The following is a 12274-nucleotide window of genomic DNA, read 5'->3' as shown; positions in this document are numbered from 1 at the left end:
AGCTACTCTAGCCAATGAAATTCAACCTAGTAGAGAAAACCCTTTAAAGACAGTTAGGACCATCTTAGATTCAATATTTCTACAACCTGCGAGCACTAATGAAGTCATAATGTTGATAAGAGACCTGAAAAATAACAAAAGTCCTGGTCCAGATAACATTCCAGCAAGTGTGATTAAAAATAATGTAGATCTGTTAGCGAAAATATTTACAACATCTTTTAACAAAATAATCGAAACTGGACGCTACCCTTCCTGCCTTAAAGTTGCCAAAGTTGTGCCCGTTTTCAAAAGTGGAGACCCCAGTAATCCTAATAATTATCGACCAATATCTACTCTGTCAATCTTCAACAAAATTTTCGAAAAACTTTTGGTGAGTAGATTAACAGCTTTTTTTGAGCAGCACAATGTAATTTATAATTTGCAGTATGGATTTAGATGTGGTAGTGGTACTAACATAGCAATTACTGAACTGGTGGATAGCATAGTAGCTGAAATTGAGTCTAAGAAATATGTTGGAGCTCTTTTTCTTGATTTAAAAAAAGCGTTTGACACATTAGATCACAATATTCTGCTAGGTAAACTTGAAAGATGTGGGGTAAGAGGAATCGCTAATATATTAATTCGCAGTTATTTGTCTAACCGCCAGCAGTTTGTTGCAATTGATGGTGTTAGAAGTTCCCTTAAAGAAATAAGCACAGGAGTTCCTCAAGGGAGCAATATTGGCCCGTTGCTCTTTCTTATCTACATCAATGATTTATGCCAAATTGGTCTAATAGGACAGCCTAGGTTATTTGCAGACGACACTGCACTGTTTTACCCAAACATTGATCCCCATGCTATAACTTCATTCATGAACTGTGATTTACAGAAATTAAACCGCTACTTCTCCAGTAACTTGTTATCACTAAATTTGAACAAAACGAAGTACATGATATTTCATTCATCTCGAAGATCAATACCATTTCTTTCTAACTCATCCATAAGGCAGAATGTCATTGAACAAGTCCCAACATTTAAATATTTAGGAATTCATTTGGACAGTGCTCTATCTTGGGATGTTCATATACAGAAAGTATGTAATAAAGTATCGTTTTTGTGTGGAGTGCTCAGGAGAACCAACAGTTTTCTTTCGTATAAAGTACTTTTGCAGTTTTACTATGCACATATCCATTCTAGATTAAGCTACTTAATTCTTTCTTGGGGCCGAGCGTGTAAATCTAAATTAAAAAAGCTTCAAACGATACAAAATAGATCCATCAAAGCAATTTTTAAGTTACCCCATCTATATCCTTCACTTCAACTGTATTCAAATTTACCTCACCAAATTTTGCCAATTGTAGGAATTTGCGAACTACAGACTCTCTTACTAGTTCATGATGTACTAAATAATCCACTAATTCATCATAACTCGTTGATACAGACAGCTACAAGAACCCATAACACCAGGCGAGCCAATGATATTGTTAGAGTCAGAGCATTATCGAGTTTCGGCGAAAAACGTTTCTCTGTTATCGGTCCGTTGAAATTCAACAATCTCCCGCGTAATCTACAGCAAATCAGCAGTCGTTATAGCTTCAAAACCAATATCAAGCGATACCTGAAAGACAACATCCGTACGCTTTTATTGTAAAAGTATAATTAACCGTCAATAAACAGTTTAGAATATTGTAGTTTATTTTATCTTGTACTAGCTGTCCCGGCAAACTTCGTCTTGCCATGTTGGGGTGGTTTGACAGTTGTTAGGTTCATTGCAGCACAGCACTCTAGATCGGTTTTTTTTTTCGATCGTGTTTATTTCCTTCCCAGCTCATAAAAATCAGTACTTTATCAATATTCTTACTTTTCTAGTAGATTTTCGTAACTTTTTGTACATATAAACACAGCCACCACGAATACGAATCGAACCATGCAAGACTCATGCTGATCGGTCCACCCGTTCTTGAGTTTTGTTGCCTCAAAGGAACTTCAAACTCATTTTTATATATATAGATATATAGATGTGCTTACTTAAAAGGACTCATCGTCCACTGTAAGCACGTCAGTAAAGTTTATTAGGTTTATTTTTTCTCCATATTTCTTCTTGTTTTTGTTGTGATAATAATTCTCAGCATTAATTTAAAATTGTTGTTATTTTTTAATGTTGCCAGTTTTGCTGAGAATTAAGATGCGTCCACTACCAGGGGGGTCGATATTAGAGCCTCTTGGTGTGGGGGAGAGTGGATAAAAAAAAACTAGTTGACCAACTTACAGTAAAAATTTCAGATTTTTTGATGCACTTTTCAAAAAGTTACAGCTTGTTCCGATCAACACCACTGGGCTCAACGCAACATCCCTGCCAGACTGTGTGACATCGGTTCGAACGAACGAGATAAGAAAAAGGTGGCTTAAGGTATACGCAAGTGTAGAACCAAAACAAAAACGAGATAATTTCGATACTGTTAACCAAACGTGGAAATGCTCTGTTAACTATACATTGAAATTAACTAAATCAAGTTGGTGAACTTAGATTAAATTATAGTTTATTACAATTTGAATGTGCTATCTACTGTACAACCCGAGCAGAGGGGAATATCAAATTAATAACTACGAAATCACAAAACCTGTTTTTATATCTTGTTTTGTTATTATTGAATTATCAAGGCATTACGTTTCCATAACATGTTTTGTTGGACAATCTTATTTTGTTATGACCAAGCAATTGGTATGCAGCCCTTGAATAACATTTCAATATTATATTCTGTTGTGGAACAAGTTTGGTTATTATTGTATTATTGAGAGTGCACAAATACTTTATGGTATTGCTATCTAAACTAAAACAAATTTTGAAACAAAATCTACGTCATTCTACAACGTTATTTACAGCATTTGAGGGAAAGCAACTGCATATTACTCATCAATTTGTCTTCCTCTTCCATTTATCATTACATCCAAACTGAGACAAAGTGCATGTCCCATATCACTAGCTAGTATTCCGTGGGAAAAAGTTTGCATAATGCACCAGAAAAACTGTTAAACGATTTTTTGAAAAGTGCGCAAAGTTAGGCCCTAGGTGCGCAAAGTATGGTACGCTTACGGTATCACATTTGATAAGAGGTGTGGTATATTACGTGACATAGAGGTGCTGCAATGTGTACAAAACAAAGTCCCTGCTGGGCGGCGCGAGGTTTTGCTAAATTTCTGAAATTGACTGAGTTGTAGCTGAAAAGTACCCAAAATACCAGCCACTGCTCAAGTGGCGCAGTACCCTGCATACATCTAAACGATAACATAGCAGACGATATTGAAGGTTTTTAAGGTTTGTAGTAGGCTGAGATCACAATTGTTATTAGAGTAGGCTAATCTAAGAATCAGGAAATAAACGTCATTGTGAATATAGTAAACAACCGAACTACACGCTCTTCTACATTGGCGACGAGAATAAAAGTTCATTTCCCGCGATTACGATATCTGTGTTTAAAAAAAAATAAAATTAGTGCATTAAGATTAAGATATCTGTGTTAAAAAAAAAATAGTGCATTGTATTTTAAAACAGCAGAACTGTTGAGAAGTGAAGTACATGTATAGTGTTTAGAAGTACCATAAAGCAGGACTGTTGAAAGAGTGTATTCATTACAAAGACAAGGATATTGCGTCATCTGTGAAAGGTAATATTGTGAGGTTTGTCTTTTGGATGGTTAACGCCTGCAGAATCAACTAACTGTGACAAGAAATCTTGTTCAAATAGGAAATTATACAGTAATTATACAGAATGATAAAGAGTGATCTAAAAAGCCAACAGAAAAGAAAAAAAATAAGGAGTCATTGACCAAAGATGGGAGGTAAGAAAAGTCATATTCGCGTATGAGGAATTCCCATGGGAATTCCTGTGAGAAATGTTACAAGATTTAATTAGTACTGATGTAATTTATCACGAAAGCTTGGTTGAGCCGTTGTTTTGATAATTTGTTGTTTGCTGCTGACAGAAACAGTTGCTTAGCAACGAAACGGCAAATGATATAGCTGCTTTGTTAATTAGATTTAACATTTGAAATAAAATGGCTTCGTTCTGTAGATCAAGTCATTTTATATAATTTGTACATTTTTCAGATATATGAAGCATACCTATTTTAAAATGTTCGTTAACTTGTAATGGAACGATTTTGATACAGTATGGACATAAATTTGAATATCATATCGGTTTTACCATTGTATAGTTATCTCAATTATTTGTTATTACCTGTGTTAAAAAAGATTATTCTGCCATCAAAAAGCCTTCCACCAAATGATATTTTGAATTTTTATCATTGATTCAGCAATTTTATCTCTTTTCAAATTACGTTGACGTGACGGCAAAATAATTGATACTTGTTTGTAAATTTGTAATTTGTTAATTGTTTGTTCGCAGTAAACATCAACTTTAAGCATCCATTTCATCAATTATGGTTACTGTATCTTAAACATAAATTTGTGTAGAACATATATATTGCTCGGAACGTGATTTTATATATTTGTATCTATTTATCTATTGTCGTAACTAACGAAAATAGGAATATCGTGATTTCAAAAATTTGGATATTTTCTCAAAATATGTCCGGATAGGCATAGTTGTACTGTCCCAATAAGTCAAAGTATTGTAAAAATTTATATTATAAAGTTGCAATAGACACCACTTTTAAAATCTAAGGAAGAGGAATCGGATAAAAAAATAACTTATTGATTTTATACACATCCGAAAGCATATTTGAACCTAATTTATAATGGATTTTTATGTTAAATTAATGAGGACAGCATGCATAGTCTATGACATAGTGAACTAGAAAATAAAACGAAAACAAAAATTGAATCAACAACTACATACGAGAGGTTTGTTATATTTTATTAAATTTAATTTGCGTTCTTACTTAAAAAAAATATATCTAAAAGAGGCACAAAATAAACGACAAAGGAGTCCTAGAAAATCGCAATGCAAGATGAAAAAAAAATCTCTAAACGCGTGGTGCACAATCTTTACGGTATTCGATTCGATTGGGACAAACCTGAGGCACATTGGGTAGATTGTCAGATTACACGTGGTAGTGAGTGATAATTGAATGAGTGTTTCCTTCCTAAGCTTGTGAACGTGATTTACAAATCAGTAGAAGAAATAGCAATTAAGACTATTTTTCTGTTAACCAACTAATACATTACATGAGAAAAAAATGGTACTGTAATCTAAAAAAAAAAGTTTAATGTAGAAAAAAGATCAAATGTAGAACGTCTATTTTCGATACCATTCGCAGGAACACAAAAGCATGAACTAAACGTTCAGGTTCAACGACAGACGACAGAAAAAAAACAATTCCAGACACACTCGCTGAATTTAAGTAGATTCACTGAAATTCAAATGCATAAAAAACGTAGGAAGTTCGAAGAATGCTCGGTTTTGAATAAAGTGGATGAAATCATTCTAGCCTATTTGGAAAGCGAAACAAAAACATGGAATGTAGGGGAACATAAATCCTAGTCCATTCCTAGAAAGAAACGTAGGGACCTCGCCAGGAGTTCTAGTCCGTTTCTGTATCCAAATATAGAGGATAAAGTTATCCTAGTCTATTTGGAGTTCAAAAAGAAATTATGGAATGTAGGGGATCACGAATCCTAGTCCATTCCTAGTATGAAACGAAGGGAACTTTTGGATAGTTCTAGTCCGTTTCTGTTACCAAATATAGGGGATAAAGTTATCCTAGTCTATTTGGAGTTCAAAACTAAAAAAAAAAAAGCGAAGGTAAAGACCAAAATGAAGGAATCCAGCTCAGTTCGTTTGGCGCAATATTTAGTATGTTGTTTATAAACCTGTAAATAATATATTCTGAAGTTCATTGTAGCTAATATCCCAGAAAAATAAATTGAACAATTGAAGAAACCATCAAGATCGAAGCTGAAGCATGGGCTCAAAGGAGGATCGTAACATAAAACATAAAAAAAAAAATCCCAATGACTCTGGTAAGACTATTCCACTGATAAAAAAGAACAAGGTAAATGTATGTGAAAATGGCCAAGTAAACGCCACTTACTTAAAGATATCAATTGGTTTATAAATCCTTATTTTATATTCCTTTATAGATAACCAAAACTATGTCAAGTCAGAAAACGCATGTCAGAAACGATGACAAATTTCCCAAATGGAGGAGAACGTGCCTCTAGAGCCAACCTACTGGTACCTGATACCAGAAAACGCATGGAAAGGCCTGACGATTGGTGGCAGTGACCCTTGGACGAAATCCTGTACTTCCTGTATGTATATGAGTTCAACAGAGCTAAAATCAAGAATCATCAAATGTTGTTAAATTCATGATATGGTATATTAAATACAATAGTGCTATTTTTTGAAGAAAGGGAGAGATGTAGTAGGCTGAGATCACAATTGTTATTAGAGTAGGCTAATCTAAGAATCAGGAAATAAACGTCATTGTGAATATAGTAAACAACCGAACTACACGCTCTTCTACAAGGTTTTCAAAGGGACGTTCCAGATTCCGCCTTTGACATGTGAATTTCAATGATAAAAATGTCAAACTTATGGAGTAAACTTGTTTGAACGAAGCTAATACAGACAGCTGAATCCAAAATTGTAGATCGTTTTGAATGGGATTTTTCAGAAATATTCTGTATTTCACATGTTTTCCCTGTCGTTCCAGAGGTTGAAGTCGGATCTACCTATTTGAAAGATAGGTACATGAATAGTTGAAAATACACCTATTAGGGAAGAGAGAAACTGAAGTTCGCATTCTCACATGTTGGTCTAAATATATAGAATTCTCAGCCATCACGAAGTCATATACAGGTCGGACTCGATTATCCGGGGGTTCTTTTATCCGGGGGCTCGATTATCCGTGATTCGATTATCCGGGGAAAAAGGCTCGATTATCCGGGTATCATTTATTTAGGCTATTTTTTTTTATCTGTATTTACGAGATTTTTAGCCCTAGGCTAGTTCATCTCGGGACCCACGGTTTACTTCCCTTCCGAAGGAAGAACTCACATTTTTTGCGAGTTTGTCGGGAGTGGGATTCGGTCTTAGGTCCTCGGCGTGATTGTCAAATGTTCTAACCATCACACCAGGTCCGCTCCACATTTAGGCTATTTTAATGTTTATGCTGATAACCATGTCATTAAAAGGTAACACTATTGGTTAAATTCAGCCTGTTTAAAATTATTTTAAATTGATGGAAGGATTTTATTAGTGTTTATATCCTTATGTCTTGGTGATCACAACCAGTCGCTATTGCGATTCTTTACGTTAATTCTTATAAACCCAACAAATTTGGCGCCTTCTTGAATCAACCGGATCTGTAGCATGCGCCAATTTTGCAAGGTTACAGTCCGGCATTCTTGCAACATGCCTAGCTCATCATTCGCATCCGGCTTTAGCATCTCTCTGGATGCTGAGTTCGCCGTAAAGTTTAGCGAGCTCGTGAAACAGACCCCACACTCTACTCGCTTCCCTTTGATCTTCTTTCGAACGATTATTTCAAATATTCAGTAGTTAGTCTATTGGCAACTCGTGATGCTCCTGTATGACGTTTCCTCACTACCGCTATCTAGTGATGGCTCGGCCAAACACAGCATGATTAGTATTGGGTGGTCAAATTTTCGTGACTATGCTTTCAATGTAATTTGTTCTAAGGGTTGCGTCTACTTCTCTGTGGTATCCCCGTCTCCGGACATCACTTTATACATTTAGACCTGTTAAGGATATTTTATTCCTGTAGTCGACTTATCAAAAAGATTCAAACATTATAAAATTGTGAATTTCAATTTTTTTTTATTAATTCATGGGGTTTAAAATAAAACAGCGTGTATATCACTTACATGGCAAAGCTTATCTATTATTTACTATTAACTATTTTATCCAAAATAGTTCCCCTTAAATCTCGAAGGAAAAACTGTTTTTCCAGCGACAGTCGATTTTCTTCAGCCCACGTGATTACATTGTCGAGACTGTTCAACGCGGATTGATCAGTAATTTGCTCGTGTTCTTCATCTTGCATAGCGTTTTCTGTTGACGTGTCTCCATTCTCATCACAAACTGTGTCCGATGTACTTCCACCTTCATAGAACAGAACATCAGGATTGATCACAGCGTTGACTATTTCAGCATCAGTCATTGTGTCGAACTCCGCATTCTCATCTTCAATTGTTTCTCCTTCCCTCTCTGCCATCTTCTCTTTGATCGTTGCCAAACGCTGTTGTATAATCGACAATGGTACATCATCCTCGTCGTCGAATTCTGGTTCGGTGTACAGCAGCTTCCATGACTTAGCTATCGATGCCGCTGGAACTTCTTCCCATGCCTCTGCAACCCAAAATATAACATCCTTGATGTTTATCTTTTTTAGGTTGTCATGAAATTCTCCAGGACGTCCGAGAATCTCCCGCATCAACTTGTGCCGATAGTTTGCTTTCACCATCTGGATGATGTTCTGGTCCATCGGTTGTAGAACTGCTGTTGTGTTTGGAGGAAGAAAAATGGTTGAAAAAGCCCCATCAGGAGTTCTCAACTCATCAATGCTGCAATGTGCCGAGCAATTGTCCAGAACCAATACGGCTCTGAGGGGTAGATTCGCTGATTGCAGATAAGCGGTCACCTTTGGCACAAACTCTTCGAAAAACCAGTCACGGAACAGCACTCGGGTCATCCACGCATTTTTTGAAGATGCATAGTAGACGGGTAGCACATCGATGTTCTTAAGCGCCCTCGGTCGCTTCGATTTACCGATCATCATCAGCGGTAACTTGAAGGATCCGTCTGCGTTACTGCACGGCATGAACGTTAATCGCTCCTTATTACCTTTCCGTCCTGGAGCTGACGGTTCGTTGTTCGCCACAAAAGTAGAATCTGGTGTGCATTTATAATACAATCCACTTTCGTCTGCATTAAATATTTGTGCAGCACTTAACGCATTTTTTCGAACAATGGCGGCAAATTGTTCGACGTATGCGTCAATACCGGCCAAGTCATTTGATAACTTTTCTCCGGTAATTTTCAGAAAACGAATGCTGTGCCGTTGAATGAATTTTCGCGTGTATCCTCGACTTCCTTGGAATGTCCCTTCGCCATAAATTTCAGTGAATAACTTTTTGGCTTGAATGGCCAACATGTCTTGACTGACAGGGATATGGCGTTCCCGTTTCTGCAAAAACCACAGATACAACGCGTTGTCCAGTAGAGGATACTTTGCCTTCTTCAAAGTTTTGCGTTTCTCTATGAATTAGAATAAGAAAGAGTGAAGTATTGTCACATAAAAAGTCCTTTTTCCAATTTTAGACTATTCATTCATCTAAACCGTACTCACCATATGGTATTTGATATCGTGCAATTTCTTCTTTCAAATTGTGTTGATTTTTTTTCAGGTCGTATGCAGTGGAATCCGGGATTTTGTATTTGATTTTGATTTCCGTGGTAGATAACCCTTTTTCGAAATCTTCGATAATTTTCGCTTTCTCCTTTATCGACAGAACCACTCGACGTCTCTTCATTTCAAATTTTTTGCGAATCTTGCGTTCTTGATCCATGATAAATCTTACGTTCTTGAGAATCTTCGGATACGTGTTGCGCAGCCGTCGGATGAAACAATTATGACAGGAGATTTAGCCGATGCTAACTAGATTTCAAATATTTTTTTCATTGACGGTCGTTACGTTGTCACCATGGATATTCAACGTTGAACGAAGATGATTTTTGTTTCTGTTTCATCGATTTAACATAAGGTTTTATTCCAACAAGGGAAGATGAAATTAATTCTTCTTCTTCTTGTCGTAACGTCCCAACTGGGACAAAGCCTACTTCTCAGCTATTAACTGGCATTAACCAAGAGTTTCCTCTGACAATGACCATTTTGCATGTGCATATCGTGTGGCAGGCACGAAGATTATCTGTGCTCAAGTCAAGGAAATTTCCTTTACAAAATGTATGTAAATGGTATCGCTTGCCTTGCGCTCACCGCATCGGCTATGTGGGCCCTCAGCTGCACATATATTTTCAAGACAACATGTCAAAAAACAGGAGATTTATCGAAAGTCCAATGAAAAAATAATAGAAGTGTGAAAATGGGTGTCACAAGAGATCCATTCTGTATTTTCAAAGTGGTGAGAGTTCCTGTGCAGTAAAAAAGTTTTGTCCTGTTTTCTTTCGCCCTTTAGTATTTAAGGTACTTGGATATGAATGCTTCTCAGAAAAACATTGTATGGCGCGGCTCTGCTGGCAGGTGGCATGAACATACTCATAAAAAAGACATCGGACAAAATTTTTAATTAATTTCCTCTAAGAGAAATGTCTGTTTGTCTCTGGTCAAACGCTCAATTTCAAAATCTAATCTTAATAAACCTTAATAACAACATCGATCTTGACACAAAAATCTCAAAATAAATGAAAAAACATATGGCTCGATTATCCGGGTGATTCGATTATCCGGGGAGAAATTTATTTTCAAGTCCCCGGATAATCGAGTCCGACCTGTATGATGTAGAATAGGATGCTAAAGTGGAGGCCATACCCGACTAGATGAACATAACAAAAATATATAACAATTATATCTTAATGTGATATAACTAACAAAAATCTGTTATAATTTTGTTATGACATGGACTGTTTCAAACTTTTTCAAGCTAAATTATAACAAAATATATTATAATCTTTTGTAACTAGTTTTGTTACAAATAAATCAGAACAAACTCTGTTATAACTTTGTTATTTTTGCAACTGAACAAAATAATCAGTTGCAAAAATAACATAATTATATCAGAATATGAAATAATTTTAATTTTTAGCTATATTACAAAAAATGAGAAATTTGATTAAGTATTCGTTTTTTTTCATTGCTTGTAGAGCAAAAGGTCGATGGATAGCAGGTAAAAGATCAGAAAATGCTTATAAGGTTTATTCTATGTAATTGAAAAATTAAAAAAAAAAATCAATTGCTGTTGAGGGGCTGCAGTTTTGCTTGTTTTTCATTGCGTAGAATGCCGGAAGCGTATTCGGCTACCCTCAAAACTGAGAAGTACTCATATTTTTTCAACTTTGAACCGATTTAAGTGAACTTCGACTCGTTTGAATAAGAAATCTTTTTTTTTTTATTGATTGGTTATGCGATTAGAACGATTGGGTTACGCGGTATTCCCAAAAGTCCAAATTTTCTGGAAGATATCCTTATGCTATTGAGGGGCCCAGATGCAAAGAGGTGTAAGTGACCGTTTTGTCGAGTTTGAGCTGAACATATCAAAAAATCTTCAGATTTCAAGCTCACAGGAACTTTATAAAGATTATTTTTATGATGATTAGAAAAATTACAGTAAATCAGAGAAAATTGGGTATATATTGAAACTCCATACATTTTGAATGGGATGAAAAACTGGTGAAAAACTTCAAAGCTTATTTACTCGAAAGTGGGTTTTTGTAACTTACACCCCTTTGCTTCTAAGCTCCTCTATTCTAATATCGGCGTTGTTGGAGTTAGCGTATTGAAAAGATATGGTCTCTCGTGAAACATGCTTCGTAATTACACTGTTGAAAACGCTTTGACATCCACGTGCAGCACAACAGAACATGTGCTCGATGAACAAATTGAGATTTGAATTATGAAAATGCTACGGTCAACCTTGGCTTGGTCAGCCAAAGCAAAATCAAGAAATTGACATTTATGCTTCGTAATGATTACTTTGAAGTCAATACTTTGGGCCTAGGTTGGGCAGATATGCTATTGGTGATTTGATGGTGCATGAATAAGAAGAAGAACGATGGTGTTTTGAAAAATCCTATCCCTACCACACAGGAGAAGATTTTAAAATGCCTCTATAAAATCAAAAACAAAATCTAATTAAAAACGGTTTGATGTACGGTGTAAGACCTTGGACGGACTACATATTGAACGTATAAATTAAAATTTATCATTTTTTTTCCTTGGTAAGGTATTTAATTTGTACCAATCGCCAATTGGGCTTTTAAATTAAGAATAATATATTGATTTTTGGTTTTATTCGAAAGAGCACCTTTTTTTAAGCCAGTATAATTTTTTTCAGATTTTTTAAACTTTATTTTGATACCTAAATCCAATTACAAAAAGATTTTTTGAAATCACCTTTTGACAGTTGGGCAACTGCTTGACAGCTCCGCCCAGTACGAAATGCAACGAGGGGTGATTCGACAAATCACTCCCATACAAATTTTAAATCGATTTTTAAATAGGTTCCCGGGCACCAAAGTTCATGAAAATTTGGATTTCGGCTCAGTTTGGCATGTAGATTGTGAATATGGAAT

At 35.8% G+C, this 12274-nt stretch overlaps 1 protein-coding gene across 1 annotated transcript; it reads right to left on the bottom strand.

Moving 5' to 3' along the window:
- Positions 1-7847: 7847 nt before the first annotated feature.
- LOC115261647 (jerky protein homolog-like) lies at positions 7848-9534 on the bottom strand. The gene is made up of 2 exons (XM_029863548.1): positions 9315-9534; positions 7848-9223 (listed from the first exon to the last, which is right to left on the bottom strand). Exons 1-2 carry the CDS (start codon positions 9532-9534, stop codon positions 7848-7850), a joined length of 1596 nt encoding a protein of 531 aa, XP_029719408.1.
- Between the last annotated feature and the right edge of the window lie 2740 nt (positions 9535-12274).

The sequence above is a fragment of the Aedes albopictus genome, chromosome 3 (assembly GCF_035046485.1).
Source record: "Aedes albopictus strain Foshan chromosome 3, AalbF5, whole genome shotgun sequence".
NCBI classification, from domain to species: Eukaryota; Metazoa; Arthropoda; class Insecta; order Diptera; family Culicidae; genus Aedes; species Aedes albopictus.
This window is presented reverse-complemented; position numbering and strand designations above follow the sequence as displayed.